At 35.4% G+C, this 23,949-nt stretch overlaps 1 protein-coding gene across 22 annotated transcripts in view; it reads left to right on the forward strand.

The window, feature by feature from the left end:
- Nucleotides 1-23,949, forward strand: part of USP34 (ubiquitin specific peptidase 34) — a 242,438-nt gene that overhangs the window by 178,367 nt on the left and 40,122 nt on the right. For 14 of the 22 annotated variants that reach the window (XR_015136757.1, XM_086326450.1, XM_086326459.1 and 11 more), the window contains 13 exons: nucleotides 3,024-3,207; nucleotides 3,725-3,885; nucleotides 6,031-6,096; nucleotides 8,078-8,224; nucleotides 8,322-8,378; nucleotides 8,474-8,551; nucleotides 8,971-9,065; nucleotides 11,630-11,802; nucleotides 14,392-14,545; nucleotides 16,639-16,717; nucleotides 17,898-17,951; nucleotides 18,060-18,155; nucleotides 20,253-20,348. Coding sequence is in view for 20 of the 22 variants with exons in the window: in XM_086326450.1 (XP_086182576.1) it covers nucleotides 3,024-3,207; nucleotides 3,725-3,885; nucleotides 6,031-6,096; nucleotides 8,078-8,224; nucleotides 8,322-8,378; nucleotides 8,474-8,551; nucleotides 8,971-9,065; nucleotides 11,630-11,802; nucleotides 14,392-14,545; nucleotides 16,639-16,717; nucleotides 17,898-17,951; nucleotides 18,060-18,155; nucleotides 20,253-20,348 (1,440 nt within the window). In the remaining 2 variants the exon portion in view is untranslated. The remainder of the gene's footprint in view (nucleotides 1-3,023; nucleotides 3,208-3,724; nucleotides 3,886-6,030; nucleotides 6,097-8,077; nucleotides 8,225-8,321; nucleotides 8,379-8,473; nucleotides 8,552-8,970; nucleotides 9,066-11,629; nucleotides 11,803-14,391; nucleotides 14,546-16,638; nucleotides 16,718-17,897; nucleotides 17,952-18,059; nucleotides 18,156-20,252; nucleotides 20,349-23,949) is intronic. The other 8 variants (XR_015136758.1, XM_086326465.1, XM_086326451.1 and 5 more) reach the window with 1 other exon arrangement.

Below are 23,949 nucleotides of genomic sequence, written 5' to 3' on the forward strand. Positions count from 1 at the left end.
AATAGTGCTCTTTACAGCATCGGACCTTGCTTCTATCACCAGTCACATCCACAGCTGGATATTGTTTTTGCTTTGGCTCCATCCCTTCATTCTTTCTGGAGTTATTTCTCCACTGATCTCCAGTAGCATATTGGGCCCCTACTGACCTGGGGAGTTCCTCTTTCAGTATCCTATCATTTTGTCCCATGAACATACTGTTCATGGGGTTCTCAAGGCAAGAATACTGAAGTGGTTTGCCATTCCCTTCTCCAGTGGACCACATTCTGTCAGATCTCTCCACCATGACCCGCCCATCTTGGGTTGCGCCACGGGAATGGCTTAGTTTCATTGAGTTAGACAAGACTATGGCCCTAGTGTGATTAGATTGACTAGTTTTCTGTGAGTATGGTTTCAGTGTGTCTGCCCTTGATGCCCTCTTGCAACACCTACCGTCTTTCTTGGGTTTCTCTTACCTTGGGCAATGGACTCTTTGTTCAATTTTGTTTTCTAATTAGCTGTTTATGAAGAGGAAGGATTTGTGTATATGAATTTGTTGCAGGCCACCTAAGTTAATTTATTGTTTGCAAATTTTCTCTTCCTACTTTATTTTTCTAGAGATATAAATTGTAAGAAACCTTGTTTACATATTGTTTACAGTAGGAATGGAAGGAGTTTTAACAATGTTATTTAATTCTTTGAATTTCTTCTAAATTACATGTCAAACATCACACTCAGACCTGTTCTCTCAGGTATCTGTTTGAGATTCTTCTTTCTGTGAAGTATACCAAAATCGCTGTACCGTTACAATGGTATATTATAATTTTTGAGATTCTTCTTTCTGTGAAGTATACTGGTATGGGTGTACTGTTATAATGGTACATTATAATTTTTGATCTAAATAGGTCAAAAGGAGTATAATCTTTGACACATAATTCAGAAGAAATTCAAAGAATTCAAAAGCATTGTTAAAACTCCTTCCATTCCTACTGTTAATATGGGCTTCCTTCTTGGCTTTAGATGGTAAAGATTGTGCTTGCAATGCAGGAGATGCAGGTATGATACCTGGGTTGGGAAGATCACTGGAGAAGGGAATGACAACCTACTCCAGTATTCTTGCCTGGAGTATTCCATGGACTGAGAAGCCTGATGGGCTACAGTCCATGGAGTCACAAAGAGTCAGACATGACTGAGCTACTAACACATGTTAATATATATGTTACTCTTTAACTTAAGGTCACCTGCTTTCCTGGCAAACTCAGAGTGAGGAAAATAAAAGTATTGTTCATTTCAGCATGGTTTTACCAAACCTAATATTTTAATTAAAATACTTTTATCAGAGGCCTTAAGTATATTTTGTCAAAACTTTGAAGCTATGAATATTTATTTTTTTTAGTTTCTATATTTAAACTATCAAAGATAGTTCATTGTTAAACTAGTTACTAGCCAATTCTATTTCTGTTTGAGTGAATGACGTATATTTTCCAGTTCATGTGAACATGCTGCTCTGTGTCTCCAAGATGGTCTTCTCCTTTTCAATTATAGAATAGATGAGACATAACCTTACTGTCAGTTTATCAGCTATATAAAATAAGCCTCTGTTCACCTTCCATATTTCTTAGCCAAACTTACTTTTCTTTGCCAAGTCAGGAACTATGCACTGTATTCTGTTTGACAGCAGTGAGATGGAGGAGGTGAGATCATTAATGGGAAAATATTCTAAATTGTCCTTCATTTGGTACCTGTATCAGAGGGTCCCAAGACCACTCCCAGATTTGGTGATTCACTAGAAGGACTCAAAGGACTCATCATGTAATTGTATTCATGACAAAAACTTTTATTCAGCCAAGAAAAAGTCTGGGGCCAGATGTGGTGGAAACCAGGTATGCCCTTCCAAGAGTCACCTCCCAGAGGAGTTGCATGGGAATGTGCTTAATTCCCCCAGCAATGATTGTGACATTGAGGTGCTGTCTGCCTGGGATGCTCTCTTTAGCCAAGCAGTTCAGGGGTTTTATCCGGGGTTGGGTCATGTAGGCACATAATACCTGTATAACGGACCGCAGTTACTGAAATTCAGATGAAAAGCAAGTATTCTTCACAAACCAAATACAGATAGCCATAGTGGGCCACTTATATCACTTCAGCAAAGTTTTATAACAGAGGAGGGAACTGTTGAGCGTTCAAGTGTTCAGACAACAACCAAGAGCCAAACTTAAAATGCAGCCTTTTCTAAGGATAGCAGTCTCAGTCTTAACAATATTACCTCTTTTCTACACAGTACTCCAGGAGGTTTTATACCCCAGAACAGTATACCATTGTACTACTTAAGATGGGTGAGGGAGATGACTTTCTTTGTAATAGTAGGAAAGGACCAATTAAAGAACTGGTGGGGAAAAGTGACCCTTTCTCAGGCAGATTAGGGAAAAACACCTATAGGGTGTATTTTACATGGTTAAGCCTTGCACCTCAGTTTGAACTTCACTGTTACTGAAGTTAAGAGCCTGATGTTGTAGTTCCTGACTGCAGCACCTTCTAGGTCTGATGCTGGGCAAGATTGTTAACCTTTTTTGTGTTTTGTTTGTTTTGAGGCCTGTGAATAGTATCTGGCACTTGTAAGTGCACATTATAAGTGAGTTGCTGCTGTTGCTACTACTACTATAATTATTAGAGTGAAATAAGGAGAAACTTAAGTAAATACAGAGAAAGTCAAGATAGAAAGTAGTGAGTCCTAGGTTAAAATGTTTGATCACTGAATGGTGTCGAATACAATATACTGTCGTTGGAACTCTAAACGATCAGATATTAGGAAGGAGAGAAAAGTAAAGTTGAGCGCCTTCTCCCATTTTACTTTTCTCTAAGAGAAATGATGTTTGGGAATACTTTTAGATGATGGTATGTGATGTTTTTAAGTTTTAAAACAGTCTTCGTAAACTTTTGATTGTCATATAGTCCAGTTTACTCTATAGAACTTACTATATTTGGGATATCATTAATTTCCAAGTTTGGATAATATACTTGGTCTTTCTTTTCCTCCCCCCCCCCCCCAGGAATTTTTAAGAGATATCTTCAATCTCCTGTTTTTGTTGCCTAGTCTAAAAGATAGACAACAGCCAAAGTGCAAATCACATTCTTCAAGAGCTGCTGCTTATGACTTGTTAGTGGAGATGGTAAAGGGATCTGTTGAAAACTACAGATTAATACATAACTGGGTCATGGCACAACACATGCAGTGTAAGCATTCTTCTTTTCCTTTAATCTTTGTCAATTTTGTTCATGGAAATAAGATTTTGGAGGGCATGATTTAAAGACAGAATTTGCCATTCATACAATAAAGACAGAATTCACCATTCATACGTTTTAACATTGTAAACTATTGATGCTAGGATGTATGAAGTTAAAAAGGGAATATTGGTTTTTGAATTTAAAGCAACAGTTGTGATAAACTTTTTCAGAGATATGTGAAATACTTTGGCATTTTTGGGTTAAATAATTTAGTGCCAAATAAAGTCAAGTTCTGATAGTCTTGAATATTTAGGAATGAGTTAATTTTACTGTGTGTTTAAAATGTACCAAATATTTTATGTATGTGAAGTAAATATGTATATGAACTAAATGAGTAATATAAACCTAAGCAATATATATATGAATTAAATAAGTAACAGGTATAGTGGCTGATAGTGAAAGCAGAATACATTATGTTTAATAGTTTGTTTGGGGGGTGTCTTTTTCTCCCTCCTTTTTTCAGCAGCTCACGCACCTTATAAATGGGACTACTGGCCTCATGAAGATGTCCGTGCTGAGTGTAGATTTGTTGGCCTGACTAACCTCGGAGCTACTTGTTACTTGGCTTCTACTATTCAGCAACTTTATATGATACCTGAGGCAAGACAGGCTGTTTTCACTGCTAAGGTACAGTTTTCTGTACTTTGAAAGTTAAAACTTTAAAACAGAATTTTAAAACTTTGTTGATAGATCCTGATTCAGTTTAGTAAATATTGTTTGAGAAAATAATTTTAAATAAAATTGACAAAATTGGATATTACTAGCTAACATATATATTTGAATTATTTTAACATTTTAATTGATTATTCTAAACACCACAGTATAATTTGTTTAGCAAAGGAAAATACAGTTGTGGAATATACACACTCAGTGTATTGAATGAACACGGTATTTTCTGTAAAAATAAATATAAATTTTAATTACATAGATAATAAAGCCTAAAACAAAGTAGGAAATTATTATTAGAATCACTGAACTTGTTATTTTTTAATATTTTAGGGTAAATTTGATTGTGGCCTAGTTTATTTAAGTAAGCTCTACTTTATGTTATTTTTGTTAATTTGTTCTTTGTAGTTTTCATTCTTTGTTTGCCATGGGCTGTTTTTTAGTTTGCCTTCTGGACTGCTTTTATAAGTTTTTGGCAGACTTTGTATATACTTGAATATTTTGTTTTCTTCCACATGTCATCTTGATGTCCTTGCTTTCCCACCCCCACCCCCCACCACAAAGTATTGAAATTCTTTGTATATCTTTAGTGAATCCTTACTATGTTTAAGGTGTGCTTTAGAATCTCCAAATTTACAATATACTCAAATGGGTTTCTTTTTTTTTTTTGGCTTTAGTTAAATTGATGTCTTTATCATCTAACTGATTATAATTAGAAGTTGATTTTATTAGGCATGTGTAAAGTTTTGTGACTAAATTATGTTGTCCCCATTTGTATAACTTTATAGAACCACTTATTAAAGAAGCGTGTTTTCAGTGATTTTCTTTTTAGGAGATGACTTAACGACACTTTATAGTCTATCTTCTTCATATTAACGATCACCTTTTAGCCATTAGCACTGTCAGGAATTAGTATGTAGAAACAGAAAGAACAATCACATGTGTTAACTGAATGAATGTCAGAAATGGTAATTTTGGATAAAAACTAAATTTAGACTTGTCTCTACATAAGGAATTCTTACAGAATAGAAATTTGACATGATTTTGGAACGTGCTCTCGTCAAATGAGCACTTGATTATTTACATGAAAATGTCATTTTTATTTCCTTTTCAGATTTTCACGGAAAGATTAAAGAAAACTGCATGTATTTTAATTGTGGCTGAATATACACAGTATAAAGTTTATCCTATTAACCATTTATAAGTGTACAGTTGTGTGGTATTAGGTATATTCACACTGTAATCATTAACACATCAATCTCCAGAATTTTTTCACCTATCCCAAGTGAAACTCAATACCCATTAAATACTTTGCTCCCCATTCTTTTTTCACCCATATCCCTTGCAACCACTGTTCTACTTCTGTCTCTATGAATTTGACTACTCTCAGTACCTCATAAGTGGAATCATGCAATATTAGCATGTGACTGACTTATTTCACTTAGCATAATGTCTTCAAGATTCATCTGCTTCTTCAAAATTATGACAGGTAATAATTTGTAAAGAGAATATTAACTACTTTATTGGTTATTTTAAAATTTTAATGAGATAAGAGTATATCTAACAAGTGCCTGGGATGAATGTGGGACTCTCCTATAAGGCTGATGTTCTGAACCAAGTCTCCAGTAAATTAGTATAGCCAGAATCCTAAATCTCAGTTAATGTACTTGAATATTTAGAGGATTTTCAAAGAAATTGGCCAGAATTGCCCTGCAGTGTTAAGGATCTACTGTTCTAGAAAAAAATGAAGGTATGACTAGATGAGTATATTTTTTAATGTGTGAATTTGTTTCTGGAGAAGATGTTTTCTGTTCTTGCGAAACTGCCAACTTGTAAATCAACATTGAACCAAATAAGTACTGATAAATAAAGTAGTTTTAAGATTTCTTTATTTAGTTTCCTTACATAATAATGATGGCTGTGTTTGTATAATTAACAAAATACTTCAATTTTTAAAATGCTAAAATTGTTAAGAAAACAGACTGTGTGTTTTTCCTAAAAGAATGAAAACAGTGTTGAGCACATTTTAATGCTTTCTTTTCTAAAATATCTAATTTACCATCAACGCCAGTATGTTGTAATGGAAGGTTTTTTCTTAATTTACAGTATTCCGAAGATATGAAGCATAAGACCACTCTTCTGGAGCTTCAAAAAATGTTTACCTATTTAATGGTATGTTTGAGAATCAGATATGGAAACTAGTTAGATATACCCTTTGACCAAAAAAAACTTTAATTGGAGTTTGAGTGTATTGGCCTATCCTGACTATATACTCTGATTTTTCAAATTGACTTTGTCAGTTGCTGATGTTCTTTATCATAGTGAATTTTAACTTTCATATTTCAGTCATCTGTATTTTGTTAATTTATCCTTTGAAGAATTTCTTATATCCAGTCCATTTTTCATCGCAAGGTCACCCCCACCCTTTAGTCTTAGGATTTTCTGACTGATTTTTCTTTGTCTTTCTTAGTTTCCACCCAGAAAACTATAAAATTAATCGTTAAAAAATAGCAAATCTTAAAATACTACTCCCCTAGTTAAAATTCCTCAGTGGTTCTTTATTATGAAACTAGTTTTGGTGTTCAGGTCCAGCCAGGATGGCATGTATCCCCTTCCCTTCAACTTCCTTTTTTATATCCCCCCAACCACTGCCCACATCCAGCCTCACCCTGTAGTAACTGCAAGCCAGAGAAGTGCATCACCTTTTGCTTCCTCGCTTGTGCAGTTATTTATCCTGCTCCTCCTGCCTATAGCCCTCCTCCACTAACACTCTTCTCCATTTTCTTCCCTTTCTCATCTTTCAGGAATCAACTTGGTTTTCTTGAGAAAGTGTCCCCTGAGTGACCAAATTCCAGAGTATTCCTTATCACCATAATTTTGTTACACAAGTACTTGTATTGAAAGTTACTTGTCTAACTTAGTAGAATTTTGAGGAAAGATCTTATTTTATTTATACCTGTGTATTTCATCTTCTGAGATTTAATGAAAATTCAGTAAATGAGATTTTTGAAACAAAATTAAAAGATTTGTTAGTTATCCCTTGATTCCACTTACAATCTTTTAAGATAGTTGGAACATGCTATTTGAACTGACAAAGCAGTTTTACTGCTTTTTATTGTTTTTTTTTAAATCATTATTTCACAATTTATTACCTGGGGTAAAAAGCTGCCACATGACATCTGGTTGATTCTTTGTAACACAGTAATAATCATCAGATATTAGTTACATAATTGATTTCTTTGAATATTAGTGAGCTGTATTATTGATGTGGAAACTTGAAAAATCAGAAACAGCTTTTAGGTAGCAAATTTGGGGGCTGTAGGAAAATAAGACAATAAAAGATAACTTCTGTTGATTCATTATCTTTTTGGTCAAAGATATATGTGCTGTGATAGGGATGTACAAGAGGAAAATACTTCCTTTTTTTTTTTTTTTTCTCTTGACAAACATCAATTGTTGATAGGCTTGCTAAAGTCACGTTTATTGATTTCTATTCTGCTGTGGGAGAATTCTATTGAATTACAAAGAGTCACAGATGCAGGCTTTGAGTATTACTGCTGTTTTAAACCACTACTAAACCAAAGTTCAGTTGATAGGAAAGTTTATTCACCCTGTAAAGGCTTTGATTTTATGCTTTATAATACAAGTCTGCATCCCACATTCCTTCCTAGAAATTCCTAGACTTAAAAAAAATGAAAATTTCTTAGCTTATGGTACTTTAAGCATCTTCTGGCACCAGAACTATTTAACTCAAAATGCCATGTGCTGTGCTTAGTCACTCAGTTGTGTCTGACTCTTCACGACCCCTTGGACAGTAGCCTGCCAGGCTCCTCTGTCCATGGGATTTCCCAGGCAAGAATACTGGAGTGGGTTGCCATGCCCTCCTGCAGGGGATCTTCCCAACCCAGGTCTCCTGCTTTGCAGGTGGATTCTTTACCACTGAGTCATCAGGGAAGTCCGTGAATACTAAAGTGAGAATCAAACAAAAATGAAATAGAGTATTTTAGTTCTTTCTTAGTAGATTTACAAAGATTTTATTTACCTATTTTATTGTTTATTCAAGAACCTTGTGATACTTTTTTTATTGTTATTTGAGAGGTACATTTATTTGATTGTTTGATAATCCTCCTCCTTACACCCTTTTCTTTCACAGGAGAGTGAATGCAAGGCATATAATCCTAGACCTTTCTGTAAAACATACACGATGGATAAGCAGCCTTTGAACACTGGGGAGCAGAAAGATATGACAGAGTTTTTTACTGATCTGATTACTAAAATTGAAGAAATGTCTCCAGAACTGGTTAGTACTGTAATGTTCAAGTTCCTTTGAAATTTTTAGAGATTTTGCACGGTTCTAAATTACTGACTTTTGTGTTTTTGTTTGTTTTTTTTTTAAGAAAAATACTGTCAAAAGTTTGTTTGGAGGTGTAATTACAAACAATGTTGTGTCCTTGGTAAGTATTCTTCCTGATTTTTGCTTTTTGAAAATTTTTATGTATGTTTTAGCTTATTATGAGAATTTACCAATTTTTGACTATTGATTGACTAGGATTGTGAACATGTTAGTCAGACTGCTGAAGAGTTTTATACTGTGAGGTGCCAGGTGGCTGATATGAAGAATATTTATGTGAGTAATGTATATATTTTTAAATTTTTTTCCTGTTTTTCAACTGTTTGTGTGTATACACACACACACATATTTATATATAGAGAGAGAGACAGCAGGCTTCTGTTTGTTACTTTGAGAGAAAATTTTCATGTTTTCATCTGTTTTCTTCTTGCGATGTTACTCAAATAAGAATTAAAGGTAGACCACAGAACTGATTTTTCCTAATCAGAATTTAAATAGTTGAGTTTTAGAAATATTTAGTAAGATTCAGAGCACCTTGTCCATTTTTTTTTTTTTTTTTTACTAAATTTAAGAGTTCATTTTTTAAAATAAAAACTTTGATTTCCTCTCTGCATTCTGTTCAAATTGTAATGAATGCTTTTTGTGTTTTTTGCGTGTTGCAAATAATAATATGAAACTCTTAAATGTGTAAACAGGAATCTCTTGATGAAGTTACCATTAAAGATACTTTAGAAGGTGACAACATGTATACTTGTTCTCATTGTGGGAAGAAAGTACGAGCTGAAAAAAGGTATGCTTTTTTGAAACCTAATTTTTGTCATTTTGATAAATCATCAAATAGAAGTAAAATACAAACAGGATAAATTAATGTTACGCTTATGAAAATTACATGATTACATGATACAATCAGCTGCTTGAAGCTGATTCTTACACAGCAAATTTTCATTCAGTTATTCAAGTAAACATTCAAGCACTCTTAATTTTTTTTTTTTAATCAAGTATTTAACAAGGTGTGTATGATTGCTTAGTCCTTTCCCATGCACTCAGTGGAACATGATAAAGAATCAACTCATGAGCTGAAGACTTCCTCTGAACTTCTAAAGTGAGATTTTTTTCTTTAGAGCCAGCCACGAGATGGCTGGTTTAGGACAGAGAGTAGTTCGGTAAAGATGTTTCAATCCTACTCTTGAACACTGAATAGAAATTAGATTGAAAGATTATGTTGTTCATTACTGGAAACAAAGGCAGAGAAATGGTAATGACCTTATAAGTACTAGAAAGTTTGGGATTTGACCACCTTGCCTCAAGCAGAGGATTTACATTCATGGTAATAGAAAATAAGATTGTTAATATACAGTGACACCAAATGATTAACACCTGGATTTGAGGATTATCTGCATAGTTGATTGAAGCCATCAGAACATTTGCCTGAGAAAGAACATAACTGTTGCAAAGAACTCAGACCTTTGCCAACCTAAAACTACAGAGGAAAAAGTGACAGAATGAAAGTCAGGAAGGGAAAAGAATCAGGATATTGTGGTAACCCAGAATCTGGGGAAGAGAATTTCAAGAAGGTATTCATTCAATTGACATAGTATGCAGAGATGAGGGAAAAAATAATAGCCAAATAAAATCATCGAATTTTTCAAAAAGATAGTTCAATGATGTTTCTGTCAGGTTGTAGCAGTAGAAGCAGAGTCATCAGAGAACATGACACAAAGTATAGATCATTCATTTTAGAAGTTTGGCAGTAAGAAACAGAAAGAAAGATGGACTTTTTTAGAAAGAACTTTGAAATCAAGCAGAGGAGGAGTTTTCTACATGAAGTAGATCTGAGCATGTTTGAAGACAGTGAATGAAAAGCTTTCTTTTCAAATTGCTTAAGAGAAGATTTTCCCAGATAAATATGCCCTTGAAAAGAATGGTATTCTTCTTCTCAGTCTCCAGAAGTCAAGTTGGTTGCAAAAGAGAAAAGTTATAATGAATACACTCAAAGCATAACTGTGCAGGCAGTTACATGTAAAAGACAAACTCATCTGACGAGAGGTTAGGTCAGAAGTTAAGGAGTTAAAACAGACTGGACTCAGGCAAAAGTTTATTACTGTGGAGTAATATAATTAGAAGTTAGTGAAAGATAATTGAGAGGCTCCATTCTTATAGAATCTCTTATTTATTCAATAAATTTGGAATAAGCTTATTGAATAAATCTGTTGTTCTTGATAACTATTTCTTTATTGAAGCATTCCTTTAATTTGGCTAATATGATTCTACTGTTTTGTTTTGTTTTTTTAATATTGTCAAATATCTTCCAAGAAAAGTATTATTCAGTCCTCTTGTACTCTTATCATACTTCTAGATGTCTCTAATAACATAGTAAGTGTTCAACCGATCATACTCAGTTCTGTCTTCAAGCTCTGGTTTTCTCAGTTACTCATTCTTTGCTAAAAAATTTTATCTACTACCATAATACCACTCTCTACTGATATACTGCTGCTGCTAAGTGGCTTCAGTCGTGTCCGACTCTGTGCGACCCCATAGACGGCAGCCCACCAGGCTCCCCCGTCCCTGGGATTCTCCAGGCAAGAACACTGGAGTGGGTTGCCATTTCCTTCTCCAATGCATGAAAGTGAAAGTGAAATCACTCATTCATGTTCGACTCCTAGCGATCCCATGGACTGCAGCCTACCAGGCTCCTCTGTCCATGGGATTTTCCAGGCAAGAGTACTGGAGTGGGGTGCCATCGCCTTCTCCGACTGATATGCTGCTGCTGCTGCTAAGTCGCTTCAGTCGTGTCCGACTCTGTGCGACCCCATAGACGGCAGCCCATCAGGCTCCCCGGTCCCTGGGATTCTCCAGGCAAGAACACTGGAGTGGGTTGCCATTTCCTTCTCCAATGCATGAAAGTGAAAAGTGAAAGGGAAGTCGCTTAGTCGTGGCCTACCCTTAGCGACCCCATGGACTGCAGCCCACCAGACTCCTCCATCCATGGGATTTTCCAGGCAAGAGTACTGGAGTGGGGTGCCATTGCCTTCTCCGGACTGATATGCTAATGGTTCCCAAATAATCTTACCTAATTCAGAAAACTGTGTTTTGCTCTCCCATCCTCACCATGGCATATTCTACAGTCTACTGTAGTTTTTCATTTGTTTTTCCCATCTAAACGTGGGGAAGTTCTTTCAGAATAGAAAGTCATGTAAGGAGATAGATTGATAGATTTAATAAGAGCATGATTCAGAGTACTGTTTATTATTACTCTGAATTGAATATGGAAATAAGTGTAGTATAAATGTAATTGATAATAGCTAGAATACTTTTGAAAGATAATTTTTAACAACTTTTGTTTTTGTCTTTCAGAGCATGTTTTAAGAAATTGCCTCAGATTCTGAGTTTCAATACTATGAGGTATACATTTAATATGGTCACAATGATGAAAGAAAAAGTGAATACACACTTTTCCTTCCCATTACGTTTGGATATGACACCCTATACAGAAGATTTCCTTATGGGAAAGAGTGACAGGAAAGAAGGTAATGCAAAATTTCTTTCTCTTGCCTGTGTTTACTGTAGGTCGCCATGACAAGATAGTCCTAATTACAACATTGTAATTAAATATACATTTAAGAAAATTAAATTAAATCTTAGAAAAATGTTTCTAAAGACAATATGGTATATTCAGACAGTTGGCCTATAAACGTTCTGTATCTACTAGGACTGTGTTGCAGGCACCGTTCTAGGCATCGGGGACACAATAGTGAATGAGATAAACATGGTTCCTGGTCTTGAAGAACTTAAGTCTATTGGGCATGGCATATTTTAAACGGGATTATTAACATAAAGTGTTGTCAGATTGGTTGAGGGGAATCACAGGGTTGCTTTCAAGAGAAGGTGACATTTAAGCAGAACCTGAGTATCAAGAGCTAGATTGAGAGGAGCAAATAGTCTTGTTGGAGGGTGGGGGGTTAGGGGGTTGGTAAAACAGGCAAAAGAGTGGCAGCCAGATTAGTCTTTTGTAGGCCAAGTTAATAATTTTGATCTTTATTTCAATGTGAAGCTATTGAAAAATTTTAAGCAGGAAACCAAGATAACCAGGTGAGATCTGGAGAAAGTTATTCTAACTATAGTAATAGAAATGGATTAGAGGCTGAATAAAAGGAGTGTGGGGAGGCTATTAAGGCAAACCACAGGAATGGAAGCATACTAGTAGGGTTAGAGAGAAGTGTATGGCAGTGGAGTTAATAAAACTCAATGACTGAGTGAAACAGTGAAATCAACAAAGTTCCTGAACATCTGTCCACTATTTAACTTGCTATCATAATAATGAGAATATAATGATAAGAAGAAGAAGGTGTCTACCCCTCTGAAGCTTATAGTTTAGTCAGTCTACTCCTAGAGGAAGGAAAAGTCAAGAAAGGTTTCTGTTTGATCAGTTAGGTGACTAGTGGGATCAGTACTTCAAGAGCTCAAGAACGAGGGAATGTGGTCAGAAGTATTGAATGCTAAAGAAAAGCAACGGTTCTAGTAAGACCACAAGGGAAAATTATCTAACATGTTGAAGATCTTTGGTTATCACAGCAATTTAATATGGGTATTGTGGTAGGAAGGCAGTTTGCAGTGAATTTAAAATGGCACTTGAGTTACCTACAAATTGCTGTTCTTTTCATAAGACCAGTGATTTTCAAACATCTGTGTACATGCCCTAAGAACCATGGTGAGGAATGGGAATAGATGAGAGGAGAGAAGAAAGCAGAACTGGTTTAGCCCTTACCTTTTCCATTCTTCTTTGGCAGAGAGAAGTTCTATTTTACATAAGAGGCCTGGTGGTGTTTTGTTTATATAGAAAGTTATGCAGATTGAAATTTTTGAAATTTGAAGAGCCACCATATTATAAGATTTAGTAAAAAGAACCATATTTTATTCTTTATACTGTATTGCCGGGTACTTAAATGAGCATCCAGTGAGTGTTTTACTCTTCACTAAATGGGAAATGAGAGATACAAGCAATGAGTGAGCGCTACTCTTTCAAGAGAATAACATAATCTTTCTTTGAAAAGAGAGGATGGTGATTATAACTATGAAGGGATACAGGGTTAAGGGAGGGAACTTTATAGTAAAGTTGAGTATGTTTAGGAATTTCAGGAAGTGACCAAAAAGAGGTAAGTTTGAAAATATAGACAGATTTAAGAAGTTGACATTGTATATATATGTCCTACTTTTCAGAATGCTTTCAAACCGTTTGTAAAATTATAGCAAGACTACATAGTAACTGTGCTTCACTGTATTTTCCATGATGCCACCATGCGTGAAAATAACAAGAATGCCAAGATAAAGGAGTTTATTAGGCCACAGAATCAGATCCTAGTATACCCAAACTCCTCAGCCACTGCTCTGCCACTGTCAGCCATTTCCTCCTCTTCAGCTAATTGTTGCTTCACTTTTCATGTTACACTGTGCACTCAGGTGAACCAAGTCTGCTGTTTCATACATGCTTTTAATTACACCTTTTCTTTTTGTGTGATGGTGGAAATATAGATTGTAAATCATACATCTTCTGGAGTTTTTTTCCTTAGTATCTATTATAATAACCTTTCAGATTGAATCTCTATGGTTGGAAGTATGTTTTATTTTGTTTCTTTGTACATAAAGCTTCTAATACATAGTGTTTTTTATTAATTGATAAAACAGTTGGAACCATGCTACCAGTACAGTGCTTCATTTTCCTTAACATAGACCAGCAGGCATAAATATGTTAATACCTTTCAGGTCTTGTGTTTGCTTATTCCTAATAAAGATAATATACACTGTTTCATTCAAGTTTATCTATTTCAAAAGGAATAGCCAGATTAAACAAACAAAAATTTACATTTACTTGTTATGTTGAGATTGTCCCTGGTTATGCACTAACAAGGTAGTTGTTTTTCCAGTAATGTGTATAAAAGTTCCTTAAAATTGTAGGCTATAAATAGTGAGTGACAGCAAATAGAGTTGTTTTGTGCCTGTTTGAATATATGAAGTATCTGTGCCTATTTCTGTGCATGAAGTATACTCTATCAAGTGATTCTAAGATGTCATTGTGTGCTGTTTTCACAATCACTGCCACTTCATGTAAATCATTTCAGGTTTTAAGGAAGTCAGTGATCATTCAAAAGACACGGAGAGCTATGAGTATGACTTGATAGGAGTGACTGTTCATACAGGAACCGCAGATGGTGGACACTATTACAGCTTCATTAGAGATATAGTCAACCCACATGCTTATAAAAACAATAAATGGTGAGTTTTAAATACTTTTTCCTTGGGATTTAAAATGAAAATCTGTTTCAATTTTTAAAGTATAAGCTTATAATAGTTTTTTTCCTGAGATATGTTTTCAGATTTTTGTTTTCTAAACTGTACCTATGTCTGGAAAGGGGGCACATAAAATGTTTAAATGAAAGAGGCTTTCAAAAGATAATATGAATCCATTGTTCTTAAGCTTTATAGATTTCTGCACTTTTTTGAGAACTTGATAAATGCTTACCCAAGAAAAATGAAGACCCTCAAGAGTTTTGCACACAGCTTAAGATTCATAGACAATATTGCACCTTCTGAATCTTACCTGTGGATGGCCACAAAGTCCTTATATATTCCACTTAGAAATTACCTGCATACTCCATTTTCTTCACTTTACTTTTCCCCTCTAACACACATTCTTTTTTATCATCTTTTATCAAGTTAATGGCTGGAAGTCATTCGATCAGTCTTTAATAGCTGGTTTTTGGCCTTCGAATGTTGTTGGTTAAATTCTTATATGTAGAGACTATTGCTGTCCTGGGCATTGTTCTAAGTGTTGGGGATATTGCTTTGAACAAAGTGTACATTGGTAAATTGGTTTGTGCTTAGCAGAACTCGTGCCTGGAAAATTGCATGGATGGAGGAGCCTGGTAAGCTACAGTCCATGGGATTGCAAACAGTTGCAGACGACTGAGCAGCTTCACTTTTTTTGCAGAATACTTTTGTTCAATTATTTCTCTTTAAGCCATCATGTCTATGGTATCTTTTACTTTTTCTGGTCCATTTGAAAATAAATTTTGAAATGGTACCTTTATCTTTGTAAGTTTTCCAGGCTCTTAATATTTTCTGTCCAATAGCTTTACATGTTATATTTATGCAAACTTTTTATTCCTCGCTTATATGAACTCTTTTGTTACTCCTAGATTATAAATAGATCTGTCACATTTTAAGGTGGTTATAACTATGTTGTGAAACTATATTCCCAATTTCTAGTGGATTAAAATTGTCAAAACAAGAGCTTAGTTAGAATTGATTGCACATTAATGTTTGATCAATATTTGTAATATATTAGAATGTAATCTAAATATTTTAAAAATAGGCACAACACAGGTAAAGTACATATTGTTGTTTAGTCGCTAAGTCATGTCCCATGAACTGTAGCATGCCAGGCTTCCCTGTCCATCACTGCTTCCAGAGTTTGCTCAAATTCATGCATGTCCTTTGAGTTGGTGATGCTATCTAACCATCTCATTCTCTGCTGCCCTCTTCTCCTTTTGCCTTCAATTTTTCCAAGCATCAGGGTCTTTTCCAATGAGTCGACTCTTATCATTAGGTGAGGGAAGTATTGATGCTTCACCGTCAGTCCTTCCAATGAATATTCAGGGTTGATTTCCTTCAGAATTGACTGGTTTTATCTCTTTGCAGTCCAAGGGACTCACAGAGTCTTCTCTAACACTACAATTAGAAAGCATGAATTCTTTGGTGCTCAGCCTTCTTTATGGTCCAGCTGTCACATCTGGAGACTACTGGAAAAACCATAGCTTTGACTATATGAACCTTTGTTGACAAAGTGATGTCTTTTCTTTTTAATACACTGTCTAGGTTTGTCATAGCTTTCCTGCTAAGAAGCAGATGTCTTCTAAGTTCATGGCTGCAGCCACCATCTGCAGTGATTTTGGAGCCTAAGAAAATAAAATCTGTCTTTTTCCACTTTTTACCCTTCTGTTTGCCATGAAATGATGGGACCAGATGCCATAATCTTAGGTTTTTGAATGTTGAATTTTAAGCCAGCCTTTTCACTCTCCTCTTCTACTGTCATCAAGAGGTTCTTTAGTTCCTCTTCACTTTCTGCCATAAGTGTGGTGTCATCAGCATATCTGAGGTTGTTGATATTTCTTCCAGCAATCTTGATTCCAGCTTGTGATTCATCCAGCCCAACATTTTACATGATGTACTATGCTTATAAGTTAAATAAACAGGTTGACAGTATACAGCCTTGTCATACTCCTTTCCCAATTTTGAACCAGTCATATATACATATATTTATATATAGTACATATATACTTGATCAATACATATATGCTCTGCTTTAGGTATCTTTTTAATGATGCTGAGGTAAAACCTTTTGATTCTGCTCAACTTGCCTCTGAATGTTTTGGTGGAGAGATGACGGTAAGTTTTATTCAAAAATTAAGTGGTTTGTGAATTTCCAAGTGCTTTACAGTATCATAAAACCCCAAAACAGTCATTTAACTTTCCTTTAGCTCCTAATTATATGTAAGATTTGTTATTTGTTTAGTATAGTTACTAAGTTTGGAGCAGATACCAGACATGGCAATTTTTTTAAAAATATTTTTTAAATGATTTCTTCAACTGATTAAGAAGGTTGACTTACAATTGAAAAATAAAAGTATAAGAGTTAAATTACACTGATACAAGACATTATTGAATAAGTTGTTTACTTAAATACTTTGGGGTTAGAACAGGAAGAAATTGCTCTTTATTGACTTACTGTGAGAAATCTTTGACCAGGAAGTTGGCTTAAGCTGAACTTTAAAGATCATTCCTTGGTACTTTGTGTAACAATAGCAGCTGTTATTACTAATTATTACTGGTGACAGGATAGAAAAGGGTTATCTCTTATGTAATTAGCAGTTAAGATGTAAAAAAGACAGATTGGAGTAGTCTTAAAATAATTTCACTTCTTCATATGCATTTTACCCTGGTAGCAATTTTCTGAAAACTTTAAATTTTCCCTGTTGATTATCTAAATCAGGTATTAAAAAGTATTTTATATTTCACAGATAAGCCCAGATAAAGTTATATTTTTCTTTAGTAACTGTGTTTATTGTGAATAACTGGTTGCCGTTCTGGATTTTAATGAAGAGGCTTTCTTATTGCTCTTTGATGCTCTTAGGTACTATTCTGAATCGAAAAGGAGAAGTAGAAAAATTTTTAACACTTTGAAAATGAGTAGAAGAAGGAAGTAAATAATGTGTTACCATTGAAGGCATAGCTAAACCTATTGCATCTCTAGGTGTTATTCCTAGAATAGTTCCTTAAAAAAAGATTAAAAAGAAAACAAACTTTGCAAAACTCTTCTTTTAAAAGTAGTTTTTCAGATTGCAGTCCTTTTTATTAAACTTTATATATTGGTGGTAAAGTACCTTAAAAATATTTTGATATTTTCTTTGCCAAAAATTTCTGTCAAAGATTTTTATGTGATAATGCTATTTGAGAACTGTTTACAAAATTACTGTAAAGTTTTAAATATCTGTTAGTAAAATATTTTGTATATAAATACAGCTGAGTGTACCTGTTTCTTAAGGAAAACTTTCATTTTTTTATACAGACCAAGACCTATGATTCTGTTACAGATAAGTTTATGGATTTCTCCTTTGAAAAGGTAGCCATTTCCTTCATATATTTTACATTGTTTTCTGACTTCCATATTATCTACTTGTATAGTTAAACTATGTCAAAATGAAAATATACTATTTTTTCCCTCTTGAAGACCCACAGTGCATATATGCTGTTTTACAAACGCATGGAACCAGAGGAAGAAAGTGGCAAAGAGTACAAATTTGATGTTTCATCCGAATTGCTAGAGGTATGAGTTAATTTAAGTTTAGCAACAATTTAAAAGCATGTTAAGTATTTATGCAAGTATTCTATAGTATAAAAGCAGGCTCAAACATCATTAGTATCTGTAATCCAAAGTAGACCTTAACACTATTTATTTTACAAATAGTCTTGGTAATGCCGACATATGACAGGTGAACATAAAGTGAATGAGATTAAAGGGAGTGGAAACAATTATTAGTAACACTGAAGAAAAATAAGAGAGGTAAAAGGTTTGTGGAATTAGTGCAAGCTCACAAATAACTTGTATGATCAGTGATATATATGGATTGGGTGATAGGACTGAGAGTATTCCTTTTCTTATGCTTCATATTATACAGAAGTGTATTTTAAATGCATTTAAAATGTATGTATATATATTTTAAAATGTGTCTCATTTGTAGTAATGAAGCTCTCTTCATTTAATAATATATTAAGTGATATTGTTAGGGATTTATAAAAGATATTCATGCTGAGTGTGTTATATCAGTGTTATAAACTGACTCAGCCAAAAGTACAGAAAGTAAATCTGCAGGAAGGTTTACCTGGTAAACATGTAATCTTCCTACAAGACAATTAAACTTTCATTGATTGACTGGCATTTGCACTGTTTTGGTCAAGTCTTAAAGCTGAGGAGACTTTGTTCCCTACTCTTAATGGTATCTTGCCTACCTATAATTTTCTGATGCAGTGCCAAGTATATTACCTTCTCCCAAACTCCTTAATTGGGTTTACCATCAGAATGAGAAGTCAAACTATGAAACTCACCTGTTTATACAAAAATTTATTTCAAATTCTGTCATAATAGCAAAATTATTATAGAGTATCATCATTATGTGCAAGACTTCGTGTTCCCAAGGTATTCAGATAAATGTAGACTGTGTTCTAGATGAGGCCCTAACAATATTTTATGATAGTCAACCCACTTATTGAAGTAAAATAAAATTGTAAATAAAATCTTACTGATTTACAGTTGACATATGAACAGCATAGGCTTGAACTGCAAGGTTCTACTTATATGTGTTTTTTTTTTTCCCAGTAAATGCAGGATGTATAAGTAAATATGAATTTCTTTTTCATGTTATCTTTTCATGTTTGATGTGTAGTTTTCATAATACATATAACATCTACAGTGTTCTGTATAGGACTATTGAGGGACTTCCTTGATGGTTCAGTGATTAAGACTCCAAGCTCCCAATGTAGAGGGCCAAATTCGATCCTTGATCAGGAACCTGGATCTTGCATGCTGCAGCTAAAAAAGATCCTGCATGCCAGAACTAAACATCCCACATGCTGCAGCCGAGATCAGAGACCTTGCCTGCCACAGCTGAGACCAAGTGCAGTCAAATAGATAAATATTAAAAAAAAACCCAAAGCTATTGATGCAGGTATTGAAGTTCATCTTGTAAACAGACAACATAAACACACCAGTATAGATGAATACAATACAGTACTGTAAATATATTTTCTCTAGCTTATTTTGTTGTAAGAATAAAGTATATAACACATACAAAATATGTATTAATCAACTGTTGATGCTATCAGTTCAACGGCTTCCAGTCAACACAAGTAGGCTATCAGTAATTAAATTTTGGAGAGAAAAGTTATATACAGATCTTTACTGCAGGACTTTGGCAATCCTAACTCCCTCATTGTTCAAGGTTTGGGTCAGCTGTAGGGACTTCCCTGGTGGTCTAGAGGTTAAGACCCTGCCCTTCCACTGCAGGGAATTTGATCTGTGGTCCAGGAACCAAGGTCTCGCATGCCACACAGCACGACAGTGGTTAACTGTATATTGCTCATGTACATCTCAAACTTCCTGGTCTCCGGACTTCTTTATATTCTTAATATTGAGAACCTTAGAGTTTTAACTATTCATTTTTATGTGGTTATATGTATCAATATTTACCATATTAAAATTAAAGCAAATTTTAAAAATTTATTTTAAAAAATAACCCATGACATTCTGATACAAATAAAAAAAAAATGTTCTTCAGAACAGAACAGTTCAGTGAGGAAAGTGGCCCTGTTTTACTTCTTTTTTTTTTTACAAATCTCTCTTAATACCTGATTTAATGGAAGACAGCTGGAGTCTCATAACAGCTTCTGCACTTGGTCTCTTGTGATTTCATTCATCATTGAGCCTCTGGAAAACTTCATTGTACACTCAGAAGAGAATGAGGTGGTTTTTTTTTTTTTTTTTTAAAGACTGATAACATTTTAGTGTTACTAATAAAATTGTTTGAATCCCTTTTTTAAAAATTTATTTTAATTGGAGGCTAATTACTTTACAATATTGTGGTGGTGGTTTTTGCCATACGTTGATATGAATCAGCCATGGTTGTACATGTGTCCCCCTGTCCTGAACCCCCTCCCTGCTTCCTCCCCATCCCTCTGGGTTGTCCCAGTGCACTGGCTTTGAGTGCCCTGTTTCATGCATCAAACTTGGACTGATCATATGTTTCACATATGGTAATATACATGTTTCAGTGGTATTCTCTCAAATCATCCCACCCTGCCTTCTCCCAGAGTCCAAAAGTCTGTTCTTTACATCTGTGTCCCTTTTGCTGTCTTGCATATAGTGTCATCGTACCGTCTTTCTAAATTCCATTTATATGCGTTAACATACTGTATTGGTGTTTCTCTTTCTGACTTCACTGTGTATAATAGGCTCCAGTTTCATCCACCTCTTTAGAACTGATTCAAATGCGTTCTTTTTTATAGCTGAGTAATATCCATTCATCTGGCAGTGGACATGTAGGTTCTTCCATGTCCTGGCTATTGTAAACAGTGCTGCAGTGAATATTGGGGTACACGTGTCTCTTTCAATTCTGGTTTCCTCAGTGTGTATGCCCAGCAGTAGGATTGCTGGGTTGTATGGTGGTTCTATTTCCAATTTTTTAAGGAATCTCCACACTGCTCTCCATAGTGGCTATATTAGTTTGCATTCCCACCTACAGTGTAAGAGAGTTCCCTTTTCTCCACACACTCTCCAGCACTTATTGTTTGTAGACTTTTGGATAGCAGCCATTCTGACCTGCATGAGATGGTACCTCATTGTGGTTTTGATTTGCATTTCTCTGATAATGAGTGATGTTGAGCATCTTTTCATGTGTTTGTTAGCCATCTGTATGTCTTCTTTGGAGAAATGTCTGTTTAGTTCTTTGGCTCATTTTTTGATTGGGTCGTTTATTTTTCTGGTATTGAGCTGCATGAGCTGCTTGTATAAAATGTTTGAATTTTACAGACACCCAATGAAGGTCACTGTACCTACGTGCCACCCCCACCCCTACTTCTCCCCTCCCTAAACCATTCTTTGAGGACCACTGATCTACATTGTGACAAAAGAGAATCCCAGACTTTTACTATAATATAAAAACAAGCTGAACCACATTACTCTTAAAAAAAAAATAATTTATTTATATATTTTCAGCTGTGTTTGGTGTTTGTTGCTACATGGGCTTTTCTCTAGTTTCAGAGAGTGGAGGCTACTCTCTAGGCTTCTCATTGTGATGGCTTCTGTTTTGGAGCACAGGCTCTAGGGCAGTCAGGCTTTCAGTAGTTGTGGCATATGGGCTCAGTAATTGTGGCTCCCAGGGTCTAGAGCACAGGCTCAGTGGTTGTGGCATATGAGCTTAGTTGCTCTGCAACATGTTGGATCTTCCTACATCCAGGATTGAACCCCTGTCTCCTGCATTGGCAGGTGAATTCTTTACCACTGAACCACCAGGGATGCCTCAGCGTTATTTCTGATTGCAGACCTAAACCAAACATTTTCTCCTATCATTGTTGTAGCTTATTAATTTAAAATGTTTGGCTGCATATATATTTTACTAAAAATTAAATAAAATATATTTTTATTGTATTATTTAACATAAACATAGATTTTAGACATAAACTAGAATCTGGTCCTTTAGATTTCTTCAGTTGAAATATAGATGGGAGCAGACTTTCTCAAAGGGAAAATAGAAAATTTTAAAACCATAAAATATATTAAGTAAACAAACATGATAAATTGTAGTGACTGTTATGGATAGAACAAGCAGAGTACTCAGAAATGGTAGGGAGTTGATCAGGATTGCTGGAGGGGGCAGGTAATCTGGATATGTTTTAAGTTAACCTGAAACTGAGACTTGAAAGTCAGTAAGAAATTAATCATGTGGTAAGTTCTCCAGGCAAACAGAACATTATGTATAAATCTCTTGAAGAAGGATAGAGCCTATTGGCATGTTTTAGAAGCTGAATGATAATCTTTGTGGCTGTGGCTGTGGTGAAGGAGTGGCCCAAGGTGAAGTTGGACAGATACATATAAAATACCTAGGAATGTTTTCATCAGTGTAGTGCAGTAATCTAATTCTTAGACATACTCAGTTGGCTCCACGTATATTGTATGGATACGATGTAAAAAGGGCCATCAGAAAACAAAATGAATATTTCTGTAGGACAGAAATTATTGTGCCCAGTTGCTCAGTTGTGTCCGACTCTGCGACGCAATGGACTATAGCCTGCCAGGCTCCTCTGGCCATGGAATTTTCCAGGCAAAAATGGAATAGAATGAAAAACATTGAGCCTGGTAGAAACCAGGGTCTGCTGCTGCTAAGTCACTTCAGTCGTGTCCGACTCTATGCAACCCCATAGACGGCAGCCCACCAGGCTCCCCCATCCCTGGGATTCTCCAGGCAAGAACACTGGAGTGGGTTGCCATTTCCTTCTCCGATACATGAAAGTGAAAAGTGAAAGTGAAGTCGCTCAGTCGTGTCCAACTCTTAGTGACCCCACGGACTGCAGCCTACTAGGCTCCTCCATCCATGGGATTTTCCAGGCAAGAGTACTGGAGTGGGGTGCCATTGCCTTCTCCAGGGTCTACCAGGCTCTAAGACCAAAGCAGTAGTGGTTGAGAGTTAAGTTCTGGTGGAGTAAAGGGTGACAAAAATTATGACACAGGAGCTGAGCTTGTGGCTAAAAGCAGGAAGCTTGGAATGGGGCTCTATTGCTGTGAAAAGGCACTGAATTGGGATAGGTAAATGCTTTCAGTCTCTCCCCGGGGCTATAAGAAAGCTGCTGTGGTTGGAAATCCTAGAGGAACAAGAACTCTGAAGCAGGCCAAATCAGGTCTGTGATTTTTTCCAAATATTGATAATATGGAGCAGGAGCCCTAATTAGTGATTTTAAGACCTGATTCTGGACTAGAGTCATGGATAGGGAAGGCAGGTAGAGGTGGTTTCAAATCTTCAGAGGGATGAAGAGAGTAATACCTATAATCAGAACATAGGGGACCTCCCTGTGGTGGTAGAGTGGTTAAGAACCCGCCTGCCAGTGCAAGGGACACGGATTTGATCTGGTCCAGGAAGATCCCACATGCCACAGAGCAGTTAAATCGGGCACCATAACTACTGAGCCCTTGCCCTAGAGCCTGTGCTCTACAACAAGAGAATCTACCACAATGAGAAGCCTGTGTATCCCAAGGAAGAATAGTCCCACTGTCTGCAATTAGAGAAAGCCCATATGCAGCAATGAAGACCCCAGCACAGCCAAAAATAAGTAAAACTTAATAATAATCAAAACATAAATTTATTCCAGATAAAAATAATTTTATGGAACCAACTGTCAATGACTTAGAACATATTTAGGGTATTCAGAGAGGGAAAGGACACAAAAAATAAAGTCAGCAAAGCAATTCTATAGGACAGATGTCAGAAATAATTTTTCATGATTATTATAAACAAAGAAATTACCTCTCATTAGATTGGTGAACCTGAATAACTGTTTTCCAATTTTTAAAC

This window comes from Bos grunniens, chromosome 11 (genome assembly GCF_055505025.1).
Source record: "Bos grunniens cultivar Pamir isolate PY7600 chromosome 11, Bosgru_T2T1.0, whole genome shotgun sequence".
NCBI lineage: Eukaryota > Metazoa > Chordata > Mammalia > Artiodactyla > Bovidae > Bos > Bos grunniens.